Here is a 17,325-nt window from a genome sequence, read left to right on the forward strand (position 1 = left end):
CCCAGACTCTGTGCACTTTCCTCAGTGTTTCAAAGGTGTGAGCACCTAGTTTGCTGTTTCATAAAGCCAGGTAAATAAAAGCTTGTGGCTTTCTGAATATTCTGGGACTTTACAATTCTTTTTATTCTCAGTCTGTTTCTGAGTGATGGTAGAAGGAGAGGATGTGTAGAAGGAAAGCCCAGAAGAAACAGCAGGGAACAATGCAGCTGCTTCTGTGTCTGCTCTGAAATTGCTCAGGGAAACTGTCAGGCTGAGAATGTTTCTTTGCTGAAGGTATCAGGGAATCTCAAACTGAAGGATTAGTAAATAGAAAAATGATGGTATCAAACTGCAACAACCTCATTCTTAAGCTCAGAGATTGAGTAGCTGAGCAATTAACAGTGCTGTATGGGGACATTTTGGTACAAAAAGCAAAGCACACAAATGCTGGCATTGGGTGCCATCTCTTTGAGATTTCTTTTTGGAGCTGGGAAAATGAAGACCAGTGTGCTTATGATTAGAGCCAAACACAATGCTAAAAAATATTCCAAAGCATAGAACTGGCCTTTGCAGGAACATTCATATGCATATCTTCATGGGTAAAGACTCCACGTGACTTTTAAAAATAGAACAATGCCTCACAAATGCATTGATTAGGGAATTAAGCTGTATGGACAAGGGTGAGAGTTTGATATGATCTACATGGCTTTCCAAAAGTGATAATGATCCTAACCAGAGGCTTTAAAGTAGCTGCAGTATGAGGGAAGGTCTTCATATATGTGGAGAAGTGGTTAAAGATTGCTCAATCCTGTCCATTGTTTTCTGCTTCTACTGTTTGGCAGAGCTATTGCTGAAAACCCCATGGAACTTGTGCTTGAGTTCATGCTTCTTGTTTATAAACAAGAAAAGAGGTTGTGAGGAGGGATGCTTGGCTTCTACTGTTATCCAGGGCAGCAAAAAAGAGTCCAGTGTGATGAGCTGCAGCTTGGAGTGGGTGTGGAGTTAAAATAAGGTGTGAGTTATGGAGCAGCACTTGTGAGTATTGTGGGAGCTGTGGCTGCCTGAGTAGGAGCTGAAGGGGATGAAACAGATCCATGGGAACCTAAATTCACAGTTCAGCCATGATTATAAATCAGGTAGAGATTGTGAGAAATAACTGGGATCAAACCAGGCAACATTTCTCCTGTAGACTGATAATAACATTTTATCTTCATCCCTTTGTGCAGCTCTGGCCTTCCCCTGCTTGGGGCAGAGAGGAAACAGGATGGGAAGGCATTCAGAGAACTGAAGTTATCAAAACAGTATTCATCATAGAAATAATAATAATTCAGCTCAGATGTGACAGATGTCTAAATCTAAAGTGGCACAGGGAAAGGGAATAGCCATCCTTTCCCCTACCCTGTCCCTTCCTTTGCAAGAACAAAGTCACCACTTGGAATTCACAAGTGACATGTTGAAAACAACAAAAAGAAGCAATTTTTTGAACAGCACAAACTGTGGTAGTCTGTGCCTCAGGATGTAGTGGGTGCTGACAGCCTGTGCTTGTCCAAAGTGCCATTTGAGGAATACATGAAGTCTGGGAATAATGGATCAGGAAACTGGAGGAGAATTTGCTGGCTACTGAGAAAGTGATGTGGGAAATCATCTTTACCTTCTAACTTTGGTCTTTATCTGCTGTTGGAGTGTGATCTTGCTTCTGATTGTGTGTGGTCTATTTGCTGTATCAAGAAGTTTTATTTGTAACCTGCAGCTGTGAGTACACATGGCTTAAGCAGTATCATCCAGTGGCTTACTGGGGGGTGATGGGTCAGTGGGGGCCTCCCCATCCTGCATGGACTGGGGGAATAAAGGGATCTGCAAGAGGCTGGTGAGAGTACTGGAGTCTGTACTGGTAGTTGGTTCATGATGGCTGCATGGAGCTTAATCCTACCTCTGTGTGTGTGTCTGTGTGCCTATATATATATATTTATATAGTTTCTAGATATCTTGGTATTTTACTCAGGCTGGAACAGACCTTCAAGATGATAGATTTAGGATGAAGTTGGACTCAATTACCCTAAATCTGACCCACCACTAAACTATACCCCATAGATAGCTTGAAGCTTACTACAAGTTGTATTTCTTACTACACTGAAATGTTAAACTGGCCAAGAAGAGGCAACTGGTAAAATGTCATTGTATCTCTTGTTAAAGTAGTAGTTGTTCATGGTGACGTTCAACATCTCAAATGAAACAGATTCCAAAGATGAGGTTAAGTTTTTCTTCACAAAGCCCCAGGGGAACATTGCCTTTAGTACAATCATTCCTACAATGATTGTCCTTGTCTGTCTTGAAAATGTGAAGGACATTTTTCACATCCCCTTCCTACTGAAGGCTAAGAGGGATTAGTTGCTGCAAATGGGTGGAGAAAAGTTGTAGTTAGTGGGGATATGGTTCTCCTGTTCCCCTTCTTCTCTCCATAGGGAAATATCCCCCTTTAGTGTAACATGCACTAGATTTTTAAGTGGGAACTGAGGCTACATAGCAATGGTCATCATCAATTTCTCATAGGAAAGGATTACTTTAATTATCATCACATACAGTGAAACTCTCTGAATGTTGGTATTTTGTTCTTTCACAAGGAAATATTTGTCAGGTCTATGTTACCTATTTTCCCCTGTAAATACCCTTAGGAATATAGGATGCTCATGTTCAGTAAAATGGCAAAGGGGAGAAGGAAACACTTGTGTGTGCATGCATAAAATAATATGAATTAAAGCTCTTTTGACCTTAAAGAAATGAAGGTAAATGTCTTTCCTCCAATGGAAAGGATTTCTGAATATACCTGTGGGTTTTTCTGTAAAAGCTGAACGGTGGGTTGATTTGGCAGTTTCAGTTGTTGTGCTGAAACAGAGTTTATTGAGAACTTGGTGGAGATTTAGGCTCAAGAGGGTAGTGGAGTGTTGAGCTTGTCCTGAACTGGTGAACTTTAAAAACTACTCTATCACTCTTAATGGAAACGTGTTTCAAGTTATAAGAAAGTACTATCAGATTGGGTCCTTTTGGGAAAGGATTTTAATGCTTGTCTCATTTAACTTGAGATATCCACCCCCCTCCAAAATGTTAATTGTAGGCAAATATTTATCTTGAACACTGCCCAGCACATGAAGTTGGTTGTGCTGTACACTCCCAAGGTAGCCTCAACAGTTTGGCATGTAAAGTGAGCTTTTGTTTCCTGAAATACCTCCTGAGACTTTACCAGTGGCTTTCACATGTTCTCTTGGGAAAGTGTTTTAGGACTTGGGGTTTTCAGTGATAGGGAAACATACCTGCTCCTGAAGAACAGAGATATGAAGTTTATATGACAAATCTGGGACTTTAAAACTTATTTTCAGTGGACATACTCATCAAAAGGTTTGTTAGGGGTTTTAGAAAATATCTATCAGGATAATCATAGAATCCTAGAATTGTCTGGGTTGGAAGGGACCTCAGAGCTCATCAAGTCCAACCCTTGCTCCACTCCCCCCGTGGTTCCCAGCCCATGGCACTGAGTGCCACATCCAGGCTCTTTTGAAATATCTCCAGGGATGGAGAATCCACCCCTTCCCTGGGCAGCCCATTCCAATGCCTGATCACCCTCTCCAGAAAGAAATTCTTTCTAATGTCCAACCTAAACCTCCCCTGGCACAACTTGAGACCTCTTGTGCCCTCTTGTCTTGCTGAGAGTTGCCTGGGAAAAGAGCCCAACCCCCCCCTGGCTCCAACCTCCTTTCAGGGAGTTGTAGAGAGTGATGAGGTCTCCCCTGAGCCTCCTCCAGCCTCAACACCCCCAGCTCCCTCAGCCTCTCCTCATAGGATCTGTGCTGGATAATGCTTTTCACTTCTGAGCCTTCCTATTGCTGGGCAGTGTGTTAGCATCACTGGGATGTGTGGTGTGGGTGACCTCCCTGGGGGTGGCTTGCTGGGCTGTCCTGTGTGTGTCTGAGGACAGAAAGTCAAACCACTGCCCACGTTGTGCTGGAGTTAAAAAGCCTTGCTCTGCACTGTTATCTGTGTCACCTTTCTGAACTCGAGGAGTCCAGGCATAATGGAACAGCTCAGGAAGAGCCCACGAGAGTGAAAGTTCTTTCCCAGCCCATTTTGTTAAGTGGCTTGTGCTTGCTTATTTGGGAAGGAGAAAAACAAAAGTTAAATGAGTAAGCTTAAGTGGCAGATACTGGAGGTCAAGGACCTCCTTGAATCATTGCTTCCCTTGACAATAATACCTTTGGGCACAATTGTACTGTATGGGAAACAGAACAGCTGAAGCTGGCTTGATGGAGAATGGAAACCACTGTAATGCTGAATACTCTGCAGTCTAAATAAACCTTTCCCAACCTGTGGCTTGCCAACTGCTACTAATCTTACGTTACTTCTAAGCAGCATGCAAATAAAGCATAAGGACTGCCTGTGATTTGAGAGCTCTTCATTTCTACTGGGAAAGCTCTTTGGGAGCCACAGATCAGGAAGGCTGAGAACCTGTGTCATCTGAAGAACAAGAAGCATAAGTGAGCAAGTCCTTGCAGCTCTAGCTGGAGCAGTTTAAGAAGTTGCTGCCTTATGGATTATTACTGCCCTTCAGCAAAGTTGCATGAAGCACTTGAGTGAGAGAACCAGTTGCTGGCTTTGACAGGAAATCAGTCACAGAAGTTACTGGCCCCACTGGTGGGTGGTGTGGTCCAGCAGCAAGGCTCTCACCACTGCAGCTGGTTCCCTCTTCATGGATCAGGTTTTTGGACATCTCAACCATTGCTCACAGCATGGATCAGCCCTCAGGACTCTGCAGTTTTCTCTGGTCCTTCTCCAACTTGAAGGCTGACTGGTATTCTCATCTCCTAAGTTACAGCAGTCACAGGCTAAATAAATTTGGTAGTACATAATAATAGATACAGGTTGTTTGCAAGTCTTGGTGTAAATCCATCCCCATTTGAGTGAGTTGGTTAGAGAAGGAATGTGTTACTGATTAACTTCAGCTCACAAATGTAGCAGCTCTGCTTTAAACCAAATTTCTAAGCCAGACTTAAGGAAAACTTATCTTGATGATGGGTAATAAAGGTAGCAAAAGTCTGCCAGTGAAAACAGCCCCTATTTGAGCCACTTCAAACTTTGTGAGCACCAAAGAAAAAATAAAAAATTCCAATTCTATCTGGTATGTAATGGAGAAGCTACCCACAGTTTCATTAAGTGGGCAGGATGTAGTCTAACAGCTATTTGTTTTCTCCTTTGCTGAGTCAGCCCTGGCTAACAACTCTGAAAGCAAATGTCACAATTATTTCTCTAGGAATTTGGGTAATTTCAAGCTAATGTTGCAAATATCTAACTTGTGACTTCTGAAATAGCCTCAATTCATAGCTTGGTGTGTTCCTCCAGGGCTTGCTGGTGCTGTGCTAGGTCAGGCACTTGTGCCAGGGCTGTGCTGGAGTGCTTGTGCAGCAATCTGGGCTGGGTGAGTAATGAATGTGGTCATGAAGCCTGCTGTAGACATGCAGGAAATACTTGTATTCAGTGCTATGGTTCACCATAAGCAAGTTGCAGGGTAAACCATGCCTTGGGTTTGACTGACCTCTGCTATGCTTCATTTAATAATAATAACAATAATAATAATTAACTCAGCATACTTAGCACTCAGGCAGTGAGCACAACTGAAGTGTGGCTGGTGTGATTTAGCTTATATCTTCTAGAATAAGGGATACAGCCACTTTTTTAACATCACAAAGAACAGGTAAATTTATAGAGCATCTACATCAGTGCTCCTTCCCCTCCCTCCCTAACTCCACAGCCCTTCACTAAAGACTTGGAGTAATCAGACAAAGTACAGAAGAGAGAGGAGTGAAATCCTGTTGTGTCAAATGTGGTTTGGGGCAGGACAGCCTGACAGCTTTCCCAGGCTGATTTCTAGGCAGAGGAAATGTAGGAGACCCTGGCTGTCTGTGTCTTGTATCATGTTATATAGGCAATACTAGGGAAACACAGTTTGGAATTGGTAATTGATTTAAAACAGCACTGTTGAATTTCTCTTTGAAGTGGATGGCATTGGACTGGAGGGAGAGCTTTGCTCTAAATCCTTCATGGACTGATGTCTGAGCCAGATCTGCAGGCTTGTGGTGTTTTGTGGAAAAACTGTCTGACCACTGGAAAAGCAAAACTGATAGAAATATACTAAATGTTGAAACCATAAGGAGTGGAGTCCACCTTAATTTATTCTTGCTTCTAGTAGAAAATAGTGTTACACGTTTTAGGACAAAGAATGAGAATTTCTCCAAGCTCATTGCTTCAACAGCTTCAAATAAGTAAGACTTGCATGTCAAGAATGACAACAGATCAATGAGCTGATGGCTTCAAGGCAAGAAGAAAAAGATAAATACAGTTTCATGGAACATCCAGAGATGTTTTTCCCCTTAAAAGTGCCAGAGTTCTTGATAATACTTCTAGACATTCCTTCCAGATTTTAAAAGGGTAATGCAGTCACCTTTCTTGAGGATAACTGTGTCCCCTTCCTTCCAGTTCCCCTGAAACCTCCCACAGAGACTGATCTGAATGGCTGACTCCTTTAACACTGGTGGATAGCAGATGCTTTGAGCATGTTTCAGTTTTCTGAAATAATCAGTACTGGCTTGATTAAATTTGGGTATTTTCACTTGAAATGTCACCCTCATGGTGCTAGCAAACGACATGCTTTCTAAAAAGTTCATTTAAATGGTTAATGAGCTGGTGAAATCCTGACTGTTCCTGCAAACTGCCCTTGTCTTCTTGTGAAGTTGCAGAACCCTTCACATTGAGGAGTGAATGAGTAAGCTGTACCTAGTGAAAAATCCTATTGCACAACTAAAAGTAGAGGTGAAATGTAGGATAAGCAGTGTTCTTCCAGAAATCTCAGGGTGAGCAGAAGTGTGTCAGGGTATATTTGGTCTGCAGTAAGTAAGGTAGGTCCTCAGCAAACAAACTTGTGCCTGTCAGTCTTCCTGTTCTGCTTGTTAGAGATGTTTGATGCAAGGCACCTCATAGTGTGAAGGGTTTGATAGTTTATGGGGTAACTAAGCAACATTTTAAAGACAAACACAAAATATAGAGGCATGCTCCATCTCTGTAACCAGATCTCTTTCTGTGCTTATCAATCCAGTAGGACGTGGCTTAAACAAAGGAAGAATAAAGATAAAATATTCAGAGCTTGGACTCAGAAGAGTAGCAGCTTGTCAGACTTCTGTGCTTTATAATGCTCTGTGGTGTTTCTGACCCAGTCTTGTGAATGCTCTGGCAGCAGAAAAATCTGTGCTGATGGGAAGGTATTTTTCCTTCAGGCAGTGACCCATTTTCACTGAACTTGTCAGGAATTGAGTTTTTAAATGTCCTTGAATAGATTGATATTTGAGCCTGTTCCCCTGCAGTAGAGGGCAAATATACACAGATCTTCCAAGCCTGACATCCACAACAAACAAGGCTATCGACCAGGGAACCAAGCTTTTCCTGGTTTTCCTATGGCACCTAAGTATTAAATATTGTCTAAAAATAAACAAGAACCCTTCAGTCCCTTACACTGCTGCTGTTTGTTTTTTTTTGAAACAACAATTTCTCCTGTTTGAGAAATACCAGAGGAGTTGCCCTCCGCCACTCCAACAAAAAGCAACTTTTTTGGTGGTTATGTCAACTACAGAAATGGGACTGGCGTTTTGTAAATGCTGAGTAGGTATTCCATGCTTTAGAGAAATAAAAAGGAAATGCTGTGTCAAAATGAATGATCCACAAGGATCTTGCACTTGGTTTTTAGGAAGGACAACTCTTGATAAGAACCATTTCCCTCTCCATATTTACATGTGCAGCAGGCCACAGCTTTGTCTTCAGCTTGAGTCAGGAAAGCAGGTTAAGACTTGCAGTCATTTTCACTGCTTTTCTAGAATTAACCTTTTTGCCTTGACACACTTCTGTCCTATTCTTGCCTAAATAAAGGCTGGGTGCAGAAGGGAAGGTGCCTATAGCAAGGGTGGAGGGATTGCCAGACAGTCAGTGTTTGTATGGAAGTTCCTGGGTCTGACAAGTTGCTGTCAGAGTAATCAGGGATATGTTAAATCTGACAGCAGGTAGTGTGTCAGTGGAATGGTTTTTCACAGATTTGTGTATTCAGATCAAAAAATGGCTTTCTAGCTGGGCAGCTTATTGTGTGGGATGGCTCCAAATGACTTCCTGCATTCAGTCTGAGTCAAATCATGAGGGATCAGAGCAGATCTGGGCATTTGGAGCACGTAATGTCTGGATAGTAAAGAGCAGTTGGAGTGGTTTCAGTTGTAGAGGGTGGGCATCTGTTTACTTGCAAGCTCTGTTCTGTGATTAAATTTCTGTGCTTGCAACGTTCCTGCCTTTGAGTTTCAGTAGCAAACTTAAAGACAGAGTCTTTCTTTGCTGTTTGATGATCTTATATCAATTTATGAATGACTATAGTGTGACCAAAGCAGAACTAAGTCATGCTTTTGAGAAAAACTGCTTTGTCAAAATACAGTAATTCTTTTGTAGACAGACTCTATAGCTTTGAGCTATGACTTTTCAGAACATCCTGCCTGAACCAATGACACAACAAATGTGTTTCATGTTCATCTGGAACATCCCCCTTCCTGGTAACAGGGATTTTGTTAGATCCAGTGTGTTAGTTTGGGCGGGAGAGAATCCTTCCATAGTTGATGTAGAGTAAAATGTGTTGTATTCTGACAGTGAAGACTTCCTGCATTTTATTCTATATATGTGGTAAAGTGAATGTCAGGATGTTTTTACTGGATTTTCAAACAAGAAAACATGGCAACTTGTCTGCAGGGTTTGTCTGAGGAGTTGCCAAATGCTGTCCCAGAGCTTATTCCTCTGGGGAGATGAGGGTAGGTAGGTAGTAGTAAAGAGGTAGGATTAAGAGAATATAGAGAAAAATGCCTTTCAGAGCTGTTGTAGTTCTTGCATTGTCCCTCTTGTATTTTGGGAATTCTCCTTGGCCTCTCTTCAAAGCATTTGCATTGTTGTGTTGTAGGAGTTTCCCTACTGTGGCTGCTGCTTCTTGCATTGTTGTCTTTCAGCTCAGTGATAGTGGGGTAGATATCAGAGTTCCATGATGATTCTTGCTTTGAGGTGTGTAAATCAGTCTTCCTCTGGGTGGAAGCAACAGAAGGAGGAGAGTAAGAGTGAAAGAAATGCTTTGATATCTCCAGATGCTAAATATATAGTTTGATGCAGTGTAAGCCCAAGAGTTAAGACCCACTCTGGTTCTTGGTTGCTCCATCTCCCCTGTGCTGGCTGCTCTTTCTTTCCCCATTCATGCATTTTGATAGCATTAGTTTTCTGCTACTATGATTCCCTTAATCAGCTCATGTTAGGTGGAGGTGACCATGGGTGCTGGCCCCAGGAGGCAGTGTGAAGGGTGGGCTTGGGATGGAGGAGCTGGCACCTTCTGCCTGGTGGGGAAGGGCTTGCAGCTCACCCCAGCTGGGGAGTGTGCATTGGTTATGGCTTTAGGGCAAACAGAACGTGGGGACCTGGTACAAGAGTTGCTTCTCACCTTCCATACACTAATTCCAGGGTTTGTGTGGTGGCTGCATTAGAAACTGGTTCATCAAGGAGCTGATCTGGTGACAAAGCAATTTTTTTCAGTTCTGTCAGGTACTTGAACCAGCATCACGTGCATCTGCACCATCAGCTGCTGGTTCAGAGGGAGGAACGAGATGGTGAAACTGGGCTGGGGAAGCACAGACATCAGTAGCTGCTCAAGCTGAATCCCATCTGTGGGGCAGCTTCAGAGTAAAGCTAGTTTTAGGTTGTCTTGCCTTTATGCTTCAGAATCCTTACATTCAGAAGGACATACTAGTCTGCAGAAAGCTTATTTCACAAGCACAAAATCTAATTTTATTCTTAGTTATAGATGGTGTAATTTTGGGATTTTGTTCTTCAACTGAAGAACCCTCTCTGTGCAACCTGAATGTGGTGGTCTTCAGTGCAGGTGTGAAGACCCTGAGATATATTGAAATCCAAGCTGTGTATCTCTGAAGTGATAGATTCCAATGGGACCTTGGTTGAAAACCTAATGTTTGATCTTATGACAGCTTGAATTATGAGCGTGGCCCTCATTTCATCTGCACCTATGACATGCTTATCTTTTCCTCATGCTTATATTCATCTGACTGTGTTAGATGAACTCACAGAGTTCCTTTGATTAGTGGGCTGAGTTGTTTTAACCTAAGCTCAGACAAGCACCAAGTCTGCTCAGAAAAACTGTTGGTGCTGCAGAAGTGTGGTGTGCCTTTCCCTCAGAGACTGTTTTTGTGTCTGGGTTATTCATCAGGGAGTGCAGTGGAGGGAAGCACACCTTATTGCTGCATTTTTAATTATTATTTTTTACGTGCTCCCTAGCAAATGTTGGAATTCTGCTTAATACTGCTGGTTACACACCAGTGCTGTGATCTCAGCTCGTAGGAAGGTGGCTGGTTTCATACAGTCTGCAAAATTCAGTAGTAATTTGCAGTTGAGTTTAACATAACTTTTCCTGGAATCATCTAGAAATAATGTGCAATGTTCTGCTTACCAAAGATGGGCAGAAGTGTATTGAGCTTGTGTATCTATACCCACATGGAGAGAGATTTGTTTCAAACCTATTAAGCATGTGGGGAAGCTGCCATATCAGTCAGATCAGTCCTGCTGGGACTGATCTGTGTCCTAGAAGGAATAATGAGCATCACACACCAAGTGCTCCCAGGCTGTCAGAGCCTTGGTTTCAAGAAGAGATATCTGCAGGGACTCCCATGTGTAGCTCTGAGCTCTGCACTTGAACAAAATAAAGCTTTTTTTTTATTATTATGATAATGACATCCATTAGAAATCACCAATCACAACAGAAAGCCTGTCTGAAGTTCTGCAGAAGGCAACTGTGTTCTTTTGGAGTTGGTGACAAAAAGCTGAAATGTAGAAGCAAGATCTTTGTGCTGTAGAACAGGTGTCCAACTCTGAAAAGCTTGGGTCTGTCACAAGGTGGAGAACACCTTTACCTGAAACACTTTTCTTGTTTTGCAGCTATACTCGAGTGTTTTGACTTTATAATTTTTAATATGGAGTGCACAGTGTTGAAATATATTCTGTAAAGATCCTTTTAATTATGAAATACCTCTTGCAGAGCATAACTGGCCTTCAGGTGCTCTTTTCAAAGTTCAGGAGTGCAGCAGTGGTTGTCACAAAAGTGCTGAGCTGCACCATATTGCAGAGCTCTCTGCTCAGTATTTCTCTGGATGTCCTTCAGACAAGTCTTTAATGAATAAGCTAAATTATAGGTGCACTTCAGGCTTGCAGCTTCATTTAAAAACAAAGGCAGCGAGGGGGGGGGTGGAAAGATGTAGAGTAAAGCACTTTTTTGTTGGAGGTGATAGTGGTGTTTCCAAGGTCGTTGGTATTGTATACTTTAAAGTTGGTTTTTTTCTTGCTTAATACTCAAGTTTGCCAATATCTTGATTAATTTCAGAAAGGGTTCAGAATAAAAGAGGTTGGATTAGCATTGTCCAGAAAAAATGGTTAAAAATTTTGGATTATTCTTACACTTAACCAAAATTTGACTTTATTTCCTGAAGTGGCAGACCTTTGTGAAATGTCTAAGCTATTGTTTGAGGGGGGGTGTGTGAATTGGAGGATTTAAGGGATATTATTAAAATTGCTTGAGTGTGTATTTAGACTTGTTAAGCTGAAAAGCTGTTTTTTTTTAAAAAATATTTATTTAGAAGAAACTTTCAAATTACAGGATGGTACAAACACAAAACTCTAACTCTCTATGTTTTTGTTTTGCAGACCGTGAGGACCAATCCATTCTCTGCACGTGAGTGAAGGCTTTTCCTATGGGCATTTTTTGAAATCTCTTTTAGACAGCTGCAGTAGTCAAAACTAGGTTGTTAATCTTGATAGGCAGTGGCTAATGGTGGAAGATTCAGCATGAAGTGATATTTAATGTGGGGATATAATCTTCTACTGATGTAGTTCACCTTACTGAAAGTTTTATGGCATGTAATTTAAAAATGTCAAGATCTGATCTGGAAAAAACCCACACATTTTAAAACCTTTTTTGTTTTGTTTTTATCTGTCTAAAATGCTGTGCTGTCACTGCTCAATGTGTAGCACCTGAGGGGGACATGAATCAAAAGTTGGTCTGGAAACTGCTGTGCAAGAGCTTCACTTTGGATCTGTTTCAGATGGGAGAACTCTGAACAAGTTGGCACTAAGGTTTCCTTTGGCTTTTTCTCTGTGCACATGAATTTGCTCCAGGAGGAAATTTCTAGCTTCAGTTTCTCAGGGAAATGCAGTGGTGGGTAGTCAGACCATGAATGTGCTTTCAGGCTTGTAATGCTGCTGAGCTGAGCTCTCCTTGGGCTGCCTGAAGCAGGAGATTGGGACATGCAGGAGAGGAACCATCCCTCTTGGTAGCAGCTTGGAGGTTAGGATGAAGCATCAGGATGGTTCATGTGAAAATCCCACCTCTGTGTTGTGAAATCCCACCTTGGCTCCATTTGGAAACTGCACACAATTAGTGTTAGTTGTAACTTAGTTAATTATCTGAGGGAGAGAGGGAAGCCTTATGGTACCTTGCATTCCTCTGACTTGGTTAGGTGATCACTTGACCATCCTGTGTGCCAGCTGCATTGGGGCCATAGTTTGTAGGGATGCCTGCTTCCTGAAATAGCTCAATGGTTACAGGAGGTGCTGGAAACTTTTTTCAGTTTACTTCTTGACATGAAGAGATTCAAGTCTCCAACCTCTGCTTCCTACTAAAGTGCCTTAAATTCAGACACTGTAACAAGTCTGAAGGTGGATCCTTTCAAGCCAGGCTTTTTTGGATTATGGAGACTATGAATACAAGATTCATGGGGCCTAAGGACACAGGAGCAAATACAGTTCTGTAGCTCAGATAAAAGCCAATCCACTTAAAGAGGCTTGTCTAGGTCTGTGGTCCCTGCTCTTGGTAGGACTTCTGTTTTCAAGTGATGACTACTTCATGTGCAATGTACACAACAGCCCTCAAAGTCCAAAATAAAGGCTTTGTTCTCTTGTGTTTGTGGATGCTTCAACAGCATGGGCTTGCCTCAGGTAAATTTTTTTTGAAGTAGCTTTGTGTTTTGTGCCTATGCATGAACCTTGCACTCCCTTACATGGTCAGCCAAGACCACAAAGGTTGGAGTGGCAGTGCTACAGGATTTAGGGAATGTCTGATGTGCTCATTTGCAAACTGGAAAGCCTTTAAGCTCTCTTGCCTTCTATTTTGTTATTACCTTACCTGCAAGGCTACCATAAGCTTTTGATCCTTCTGTACTGAATAGGCAACTGAGCCAGGGGTGAATTTTATAGCTGGTACAGCACACTTCAGCATGAAATGCCTTGAGAGGTTCCACATCTTGGTGAGGCAGTTAATGAGCTGCTTGCTGTACATCCATTTGTGGAGGGAAACTTTGCTTCCAGGTGGTGAGAGGTGGGGAATGGACACTCATCCTTACAGTCAGACCTCAGGAGAAAGTGAGCATCCCCAGTACTGAAGTGACTGTACTGTGTTCAGTCCTAATATTAAGACCCTCAGATGTTCTCAGGGCCATACTGACACTTTTAGTACTGTGGCACGGGATGAGTTGTGCTACCTTTAATCTTGTGTCTTGCTTGTACCAGTGTTAAAGGCTCCACTTAACAGAAATGTGTCAGCCTTGATAAAGCTGACTTTCTGAACAACATTTTCTAAGCTCTGTTGGCTGTCTTACTGCTTTAACTTGTGTTTCTTACTGGACTACTGACACTGCAGCAGAAGGGAAAAAAAAAAAAAAAGGTCAATGACACTTTCCATGGTTTACAAGGAATTACAAACATGGAATGGATCACATCTGTTGCCTCAGAATTATGGGGGATTAGGCATTGCATCTCTGAACTGGATGTACAGGACCAAAGAACACCCAGCACAGGTTTTACCTTTGGAGAATTTGAAGACACATGTGATAGTTGCTAGGATCCGTGGTGTTTGTCAACTTGAACACCAAAGTTCACTGTAGCCCAGGATATCTTGCTAATGCTGTGTAACCACTGGCATTATTGAGTTGCTGGCTATAAAAAAAGGGGGGTATCAGACTGCTGTTTAGGTTACTCAACACTTTTAAGATAGGTTTGTCTTAAACTGCTTCTCAGCTCTGTGTCTGATTCAGAGAGAAATACCATCAGAACCATTTGTATTCCCATGCATGAATCTTTTGAACAAAAAGCCTATAAAGAGAGCTGCAGTGCTGTCCCTGATGTGGTTTCCCCCATGGGCTTTGTGAGAGAGCTGTGTTCTTATGTGTGGTTGGCTGGGCTGTGAAATCTCCTTCCTAAGTGGGACAAGGCCATGGCACGTTCCCCTGTGAGCAGACCCAAAGGAAGCCTCAGAGGAAGGTTTTGATGAAGGATGAGCTAATATCCAGGACTTCTGTGATGAAAAGGTGAACTGTGTGTGATTCCCTCCCATGCCACTGGTTTTACAGGTCTGAGGCAGGAATAAATGAAGTGGAAGGAGTGTGTCTTAACCTTACCAGCGGGACTTTCAGAGACTTCTTTGGCAATTCATGAAAGGCTTGAGACCTCTTCTCCTCCCAAGCTTGTCATCCTGGATCACCTGATTGACCCTGATTTAGTGGAGCTGGAAGTATTCAGAATATTTTTTTCTTTTCTCCAGCCTGAGTGGCTCAAGGTAGCTACGAGGAAGAAAACATCCCCCGAGCTGTGCGCTGAGCTGGGGGACAGCTGTGGTCTGCCTGTTGTTCTTCTCTCCCTGACTGCCTTGACCACAGCTGTCTTTAGATACATCCTGGAGATAAGGATCTCTCATTAGTTGATGAAGCTCTGTGGTTAGCATCTTCACCTATCTCTCCCTACCTCTAATTGTTCAACTCTCCTGGGTTTTTACCCTCCATGGCCTTCTAGAGTAGGGGGCCAGGTCAGCTCTCAAGTAACAGTATTTGAATTATACCTTATCAGGTCTCTGTATCCAAGTACCTTCTCTTCTTGACAGCCAGGAGTTCTGTGTTCAAGGGCATGCTTAGGTGTAAGGTTGGTGCTATTTCAAGCCTTTGAGTTTGTTTTCAGTTCTTAGGCTCTCTCTGCACATTTCCAGATGCCTTCCTTGCCTTGGTGAATGTCTGATCCATTCATACTTCCCTTGGAAAACCTTTGAACTCTCTTCAATTTTGTTATTGCCTAACCTGCAAGATAACATTAAGCTTTTGATCCTTCTGGATTCAACAGACATTTGAATCCTGATTTGTATCTGCTACACATGGCTTTTTTTTATTTTTTTTTTTTACCCTAAACATCAGATTGTGCAACTTAAATCTGGGGCTGAGGCAATTTCATTGTCTTCACTAGTCCTTATCTTCAGGAAATACTGATCTGTTTCCCTTGAAAGGAGTGCAGGTACCTTCATGCAGTCTCTTTTCTAGTAAGTAGCTAGTGGTGTCCAGGCATATCATGAAACTGTAAGGGTGTTATCTAGTGTATTTTCTAACATAGTTAAGCCACTTTATAGCTACATTAAAGTCTATCTTATCTTAAATATTACATAGACACTTGGCAATTTGTTCACACTTTGTTTCAGCAGTAACAGTGCCAAATGATGCAGGTTGGTTCAGCATTTGATAGAGACCAGTTAGCTTGAAGGTAGTGGGGTTACTTGAAGATTTCCCAGCTCAATTTCATCACCTGCTGATGTTTCATGGGGAGCTTGGGCTCTGACATGCCCTAAGGATGAGTAGTTTTGCATAAACTGGTGATGTTAAGATTATTAACACTTTTTTTGAAGTCAAACTTAATACCAGGAAGGAAAAAATCCCAGAAAACAACCAACTAAAATGCTGCTGCATTCTCTGGGTGCTTGTCTCAGCAGAACATCTTGTCCTTCACCTAGCATGGAATCTGGCTCTTCAGGAGGATGTTAACTTAGACTGCAAGCTGATGCAACTGGCTTTCAGGTCTCCAATCCAGACCTGATGTCTTAGATGACTTCCTGCTCTTGCTGTAGAAATATGGGTTGTCTCCAAACATAAAAATGGTGTCCTCTCCCTTTTTGTTACCTTCTGTTCTCTTCCCTTTCCCCTCTCCATCTTTCAAGGAACCAAATATAGCCAATTGCATGGCTGAGGACATTAGTCTGCAGGGCTTTGTTTTGGTGAGGGGCATATGATCTTATGGGTATTTATTCAGTGACTTCCTTTCTTCTGATCTCTTTTGTTGCATTGTGCTCCTGCCTGTTTCCCCAACAACATCTCTTGTAAATGAGTTAGTACTTGAGCCCCAGGAACAGTTGATAGGAGAAACATTTTGAAATTTCTTACAGAGAGTAAGAAATTTCCAGAAGACTTGAACTAAAAGTCATTTTTTGATGTCTCTAAAGACTTTATCTTCTACACGGTGTAACCCTAATTTCTTCAGGTTGTAGTGATGAGATTTCTTATCATATCATATATCTTATGAGTGCTTTTTGGCCTTTCACCAACTAAAAAACCCAAATAGGTGCACAGACACATACACCTGCAGTTCCTAAATCTGTTGGACAATCTATCAGTGAAAGCCAGATTATTGCCTGATGAGATAGGAGGAGCTGAATCAACAATAATGGTGGTAATTTCTTTTTAGCTTTGAAGCTGGATGGTTGAATCTTGTGATGCCAACCACTAATCATTTGTCAGTAATGATTGCTGATTTACTGATGTCAGTAAAAGTTGCTGGAGCTCTCCTGCTTTGTGGTTTACTTGATCAAGCTTTCAAATAAAAAGCAAGCAACCCCCCGAAGCCAGCTTCCCTCATTTCTGTCTTGGTTGGAGGAGAAATTATAATCTGCTTAGTATCTTCTGTCTGTAAATTCTTAGTTTGAAAAGAAAAGAAAACAGGTACTTGCAGCAGCTTCATGTTCCTGCTTACTTTACATTTTCAGCCTGTGTTAACCCAGCATCTCCAAGGAATCAATTCCAGAGGCATGGTGCTAACTTCACCATGTGCCACACACCTCACTGTATGTTACTTCATTTCTGTAAGATGTGAATTTGAAATAAACAGCTTTGCAACCTTTTTTTTTTCTTTTTTTTTGGGATGGGGACGATGTTCCTTTGAGAAGCTGCAGCTTCTCACATTTTTGGCTAAGTTTTTTGTTTGTCTTTGGTTATTGCTGTCTGTTACCAGAAAATGGACGTGTCAGGCTGTTGGAGGCTGATGGCCAACATGAAGAAATTTCTGTTGTGGTATAGTTAGGAATCTGAGAAATATTCAAACCTTTCCTGGCTTTGTTATCTTAAGCTGCAAGGCGACTTTTGCAAAGCCAAATAT

At 42.0% G+C, this 17,325-nt stretch overlaps 2 protein-coding genes across 7 annotated transcripts in view; one reads left to right on the forward strand and one right to left on the reverse strand.

Moving 5' to 3' along the window:
* LOC139805752 (uncharacterized) overlaps window positions 1–17,325 on the reverse strand; it is a 335,505-nt gene that overhangs the window by 116,858 nt on the left and 201,322 nt on the right. The gene's annotated exons all lie outside the window — the stretch shown is intronic.
* Window positions 1–17,325, forward strand: part of MYH10 (myosin heavy chain 10) — a 100,494-nt gene that overhangs the window by 22,358 nt on the left and 60,811 nt on the right. Inside the window, exon 4 of the mRNA XM_071764489.1 lies at window positions 11,794–11,821. Coding sequence (XP_071620590.1) covers window positions 11,794–11,821 — 28 coding nt within the window. The remainder of the gene's footprint in view (window positions 1–11,793; window positions 11,822–17,325) is intronic.

This window comes from Heliangelus exortis, chromosome 20 (genome assembly GCF_036169615.1).
Source record: "Heliangelus exortis chromosome 20, bHelExo1.hap1, whole genome shotgun sequence".
NCBI lineage: Eukaryota > Metazoa > Chordata > Aves > Apodiformes > Trochilidae > Heliangelus > Heliangelus exortis.